The sequence below is a fragment of the Phaethon lepturus genome, unplaced genomic scaffold, assembly GCF_000687285.1.
Source record: "Phaethon lepturus isolate BGI_N335 unplaced genomic scaffold, ASM68728v1 scaffold9279, whole genome shotgun sequence".
Lineage (NCBI taxonomy): Eukaryota > Metazoa > Chordata > Aves > Phaethontiformes > Phaethontidae > Phaethon > Phaethon lepturus.
The window spans coordinates 17,456-23,816 of NW_010562776.1; the positions used below are offsets into that span (position 1 = coordinate 17,456).

At 39.6% G+C, this 6,361-nt stretch overlaps 1 protein-coding gene across 1 annotated transcript; it reads right to left on the reverse strand.

The window, feature by feature from the left end:
- Positions 1-5,449: 5,449 nt before the first annotated feature.
- LOC104626464 (tyrosine-protein kinase FRK-like) lies at positions 5,450-5,884 on the reverse strand. Its single transcript, XM_010294395.1, has one exon. The coding sequence runs from the start codon at positions 5,882-5,884 to the stop codon at positions 5,450-5,452; it is 435 nt and encodes a 144-aa protein (XP_010292697.1).
- Positions 5,885-6,361: the final 477 nt, after the last annotated feature.

Sequence of the window (6,361 nt, forward strand, 5' to 3'; positions counted from 1 at the left end):
AATGATTTATAATAAATACATGTTTTGGTGATAAAGAAACCTTTTCTATCAAAAACTATATGAGAATTAACTTTTGTACTTAACAGGTTCCAAGAATGTGAGAACAACCTACTACTACTTTGTGTAGTCATGTTAGTAATGAACAGTTTACACAAGTTCATTTTAGTACAACAGTTACTGCTGATTCTGGTGGTATCCTCAGGATTTTGTAGTGTAATAGAGAGAGAAATTATGAGAGCAAGAGAGAGGGAATGCACAGAAACCACAGTGGATTATATTCAGTTTTCTAAGGTGTTCAGCAGAACAAAAGTTTCGCTTTAAAAAGAGTTTCTAGATATTTTGGCTCTAAATACCACTTTGAAAAAAGACCCACATGAACCAAAGAAACCCCGTAACCCTGACTCTGCAGAAAGTCTGAAACAGGTCAGCCCAGGGAATGTTTTATTGTTCATGTATACTAATTCAGATTCAGTCAGTGTATGAAATAGTTAAAACTGAGGCAGGTCACAGAAGGTGAAGGAATTATGGAGATTGACAAAAATAACCTACAAGTCACTTCTGCTTTCAAAGGGTTGTTTAAAAAGCTCATTGTGGAATTGACTGGTGAGGTTTCATTGATTAGGTCTGGGGCTCGGTTTCCACCAGCTGGGAAATACCTACATAAGAAATGTCTCTGAAATAAGTAATGTTTCTGAAACTGGCAAAAATAAAAAGTAATTGCTGTGATCTTCTTTGGCCTAATCTACTAGGAATTTGTGTGGATTTACTTCCCTCAGCACAGCAGTCTTGTGTCAATAACATTGGGATGAACATATGGAATGAAGTTGACTTTCAATAAGCAGCCAACAGGTCCATCAGGATGGCAGACGAGAGACCTGTAACTTCACCTTTCCTCTAGAAAAAAAGAATTCATGCCAGTCCAACAGTGAGGTTTTGGGGGTTTTTTTGCTTCATTAAAATTAACTGTACAGCTGGGCTATATTTGTTGTCCATAACAATTTGCACTATGTCATGTTCTTGTTTAGTTAAAACAACTGACAGTAAAAAAATCAGGGCAGGTGAATGCGTTACTATGGTTCCTGTTTATAGTGCAGAATAACAGGTACAGAAAGAGAACAGAGACAGGAAGGTCACACTCCTTGCCAAGGAAACTGATACCTTTTAATTCAGATTTTGATGTTAGTTGAGTTGCTCTTTCTGATCATCCTTTGCTGGACATGCAAGTTAAATTATTTAACTATATCTCCAATTGCATTTTTTGCTTTACTTTTACTAAACATTATGTGTCTAAACCCATAAAGACAGACATTCTGAAGTCAGGGGATGCAGCAGACACAACCTCACTCAAACTTCCTTAGAAATGAAAAATCTGTCTGGCTTTTGGTTTTCACTGCTACCTATGATGCAGAGAGAAGAAAAGCACCAAGTGTTCTTAGAGCTGTTAATTTATCATTAGCATAGTCTGTGTCTGCTTTTGGTCAGATATTAAGTGAAATGATATTTTTGTAGTAAGAGATTTATTTCCTCATGAAGTAAAAGTTCAACTTGCAACTATGGTTTGCTAGACGAATGCTTCCACGCCCTGGCTGCCTTGTCCCAGCTATCCCAGGTAGGTCCAAGCGAACACAACTGTCTCCAGAGACACCAGGCACAATCCCTTCACAACGCCTCTGCCCTGGCAGGTTGTTGTTAGTATAAAGAGTACTACAGGTGCTAGAAAAGATCAGCAATAAGAAGATGCTTTACTGGTACTTATAAAAATGAAGGGCCTTGTTTCCTCAGTCTGTCCAAAACCGCCTTCATGGCAGTAGCTGAACATTACTTGGACATATCTAATCTTATGCAGCACACATTTGGACTGCAATGCTGCAGCAGGCAGAATCCAAGCCACGGATATTAAGTGTTTGACTTTTGACATAAGTTAGTTATATTTATTATGTTATGTTATGTTTTGTTATATTAAATATGTTAGCAAAACACAATATCAACAAAGTCTCCCTTCAATTTTAGCATACAATTTCTACCAATAAACTTTGGTCTGAGGAAAACAACACAGTAAAGAAATCTCATTCTCTCTCAATTCTGCTTGAACATTCTGATAGACAAGGTTACACAAAAATTCCCTTTGTTATAAACAGTATTTAATTTTTGTTTTCCCCAGTCTGGAGATATTGCACATGCTTTCTGCCCTTTCATCCAGTTATTGATTCACCTTATCAGCACTACCGCAGTCATATTGGACAGAGTCAAAGAGACTTCCAGGAAGAAAAGGTGTTATCTAAATGAGTACAAGGAAGAAAAGTTTCTCATTTTCCTTCATTCCTTTTCTTACCAAAGAGAAGTTCAAAAAAGCCTTTGTCCCTGAAAAAAAATCACAGACACTTCACTGAGGACACAAAATGGTCTGCTGCAGCACTTGCCAAGAACAAGCAATTACCTAGCAGCATCTTCTGCCAGAATGGGCAACACAGATCCAGATGGACTTTCTGATCTCTAACTATCTTTATGATAAAGGCCATGTCAAAATGTTGATTAAAAAAGTCCAGGTATATTTTGTTGTTAATAATCTTAAAGGTGACAGGCAAAACTGAAATGATTAGCAAAAGAAATTTGATTGCTCTGCATGCAGTTTTCAGACATATATTGGCTAAATTTACATAGTGGCCCTTTCATCTCTAAGTCATTCCATGACTTACAGAATATTTCATGCCACTCTATCCCTTTATTTAAGTGACTTTATGGAGTATCCATGCATGCATATGAATGTCATTTTTTATTTAAAGTTTACATACAAACATGCTGAAATCAGCTGCTAAAGAATATGGTCAGTTTGGTTTTCTTCCCAGGCTTCCTAAGAGTTATACCATGAATCAAGTCTGTTTCCCAGAACAGTTTAGCCTGTTTGTCTTAATCGAGTAAGATGGAGATACAGTCCAGAAATAAGCTAAAGTTACAGATATAAAGGCATACAGAAGCTAGCTGGTGCTAGGAAATGTGCCTTCAACTAGCTCAAATACTGTTGATTAGCTGTGCCTGGCAAATATTGCAAAGCATAAGCAACATACTGCAAATACATAGTGTATACGCATTTTGGCAGGTGAACATGAGATTGTAAGTCCTCCATTCTTTATCAGTTCTGTGCTGGGACCATAAAGAAGTGGTAAAAAGGATGCCAGGATGGAACAAAAACTTTTCCTATTTCCAAAAATGTCTATATCATGGCCATGAGCAATTGACCAACACCAAAGGGGAGTGCAAACTAAAATAAAAATGGAAAGATGGAAGAAGTTAAAGTTTGGGCAGAGAATATTATTAAAGCATTGAATTTTATTTAAAGAGACATTAGAATAACTTTTTTCACCCTCATTCCTTTACCTCAGGGAAAACAAGGTTTAGTTATTTAAACCATCATTACTGTTGCTATTTAAACCATCGTTACTGTTTCACTAGGATAACAGAGGTGTGAAATGCAGAGGGTGGATGAAAGGGAATTCTTGGAGGAAATTGTAGCAGGGAATATTCCAACTGGATACAAGGCAAAAAAATGCTCACCATGAGAGTGGAAAGCTCAACTGGAAATTTACTTTACTTTGGCCATGTTTGAGTTGGGATGACTGCTTCAAACATCCTTCAGAAGTCCTTCCCAACCTGAGTTAGTCTATGGCGTGTGTATATGTGTGTGGACTGACAGCAGACAGTCTGGTATACGTATGACGATCACTAAACCCAACTGACTTAGAAGGAAGTCTGAGAAGAGACAACACATTTAGCCAGATTAGTTTTGGTATGAAACTAAAAACTCATTTTGGAGGAATGACTCTCAAAGTTCTCCATTTCCTCCTCTCCAGTGTTCTAACAATCTATAAAAAAAAATCTTTTGCCAAAATTTAATCTTTATCAACAAAAGGAGAAAGTATATAAAAAGACTAAAAGAAAATAAAATCAACTCTGTAATAAGAAAAAAACTGAGGTTGTGCAACAATGCACTTTGGCAAACTTAACTTCATATTCGATGCTGTAGGTATAGAAAGATAACAGGGACTGTTAAAAGCTGAGACTTTGTTGTATAACTGAGCAAAATTACTCTCAAACCATTAACAGCAAGCAGAAATCTTAGATGACTTGTAATAAAACTAGTTCTTGAAAGAGAGCAAAGGCCAAGCTGAGTTGAATTAGACCATTCTCCACCATTTCTCTAGTGGTTCAGAAAATGCCTTCCCTGCAGATTAATTTCTGCAACTGGAAAAATTGTTTTGAACATGATCATTGAAAGGGTTGCCTGCCTGAATACAGCAACCGCTGGTCGGACTCCGGAAATTAAGGTCTTACGGTTACAGAGGAATCTTACAGTTGCCCTAAGATGTCTCTAGTACAAATCTCATGGCTGATAAAAGACTGGCATAATCACAGCTCAGCCAATTTTCCTAGCCATTGGTGGTACAGAGAGCAGATCAGAACAGAGATGATGCTTCAGGTCCAAATGAGATTTAACTAAAAATCTGCAACATCATCCCTCTAAAGTCAACACTAATTCGGAGACTAATAATGAATGCCATTTCTGCTGTCTCTTTCCACATTGATAATTCCTGCCAAGACATACCTCTGGAACTGCAGTCAGACCTATTTCAGAAAAGGCTGCCTCTGACTGCAACACACATAAGTAACTCTGCATCCCAGGCTGATTCAGACCTTACTCATCCTCACAAGGGAGCCAAGTAACAGATTTTGTGTGATTTCTGCTCTATTTCAGAACATTAAGTAAGATCATGATTTGAAGGGGCAGAAAAACATGGGCTGCATAATTAAGCTCTGCAAAAGTTTAACAAATTGAATTTGTACTCTGTCGCTATACCCATTTTTTTTGCCCTTTTCAGTACTTCCTCCAGTTAAGTTTGTCCTGAGAGCAGACATTTGCCTCCAAAGAAGAAACAAATAATACAGAGGAAACCATAAAATTCTTATCTGTTAGAACCTTGCCCATCATTTGCATGAAGATGTAAAGATGTAAATGTAGCCTCCTGAAACTCTGATTAATTGATAACTTTGCAGCTGGTTAGGCTGAACACTGTTTGGGGCAGGGGGTCATACCTTTTCCCTCTCTAGGAAGCACCTGACACACACTTACTGTTACACAAACAAAAAAAATGAACCATCACAGCGGTAACCAACCTGATATTCCCAGATGCTTCTTAAATAGGTCATTAGGGTATATCAGAGAGGGAAATGACTTAAACCAAAACAAAACCCTCAACACTCTGCCTTTTGTAATAGATTTTCTTGTGACCACGGTGTCTTTTCCTTGCACATGCTGACTAGCACTATCACTGGTAGGACCTCTGGAGGTTGAGTGTGGCAGGGTACACCCAGCAAAAGAAAAGGTTGTAACCTCCCACCCCAAACCCATTTAACTGAAGAGAAAAGAGTCCGCAGTGTGCGTTACACGGGTTACTCACGGCTCAGCTTCGATGCTCTGGTCAGCAGCTATGTAGTTGGCAGGGATGTAGCCCTGGAGCTTGTGGCCAGGACAGACTGACCCTGCTGGCAGGAGGAGCCTAGCGTACCACCAGCCCTCGTGGGATGCATCCAGCACTTCAAGCTTATCCCCCGCTCGGAAGCTCAAGTCCTCCTCAGTGCGTGCCTCGTAGTCAAAGAGTGCCACAAATCTGCAAGTATTCACCAAATGCTGGCCAGGAAGTGGAGGTAAAGGTTTCTCTTTTATCTTACAGTCTCCATCTTTCTGTCCCGCTTGGAATTCATTCCTTACCACAGCAAGGTTGGCAAAGACTTGTCCAGCTTTCTCATCCTGCTCACCTTCTGTCCCTGAGAATAAGCACGGGATGTAGGGCTCCAAACAGGCGCAGTGCTTCTGACAAAAGTTTCCCATCCTGGTTCCTTGTGCCTTCCTGCTTCTGTTTTTCTTTCACTTTTCCCAGTTGCGATATTCTTAGACCAATTTTTGCACCATCAACATTTTAACGTTTCTTCTCTCCCTCCTCCTTTGGCACAAAATGAAACAACTCTTGGTACAGCTGGAAGCTCCTCTCTGAGCCCCACTGGGAGCTCATTACAGGCAGCTCCTGGATCGGGAGTGAAACCTGAGTATCCAAGTGCCGAAGCACATGTGGAGGGAATTTCCCACTTCCTTTTCCGAACAGGAAAGCAACAAAACAGCTAGGCTGGGCTGAGCTCCATGAACAACGGGTGAGCACGGAGCCTCTTCTCCCACAGCAAAACAATGAAGTCAGAACATCTAAGCAAATGAGTTTTTTCTTATCTCAGGTGAGGTCCTGTCATATGATCAGCGGTGAACATAAAGTCTGTCTTGGTAATGATTAACCAAGCTGACCTGCCTGTTTCCTTA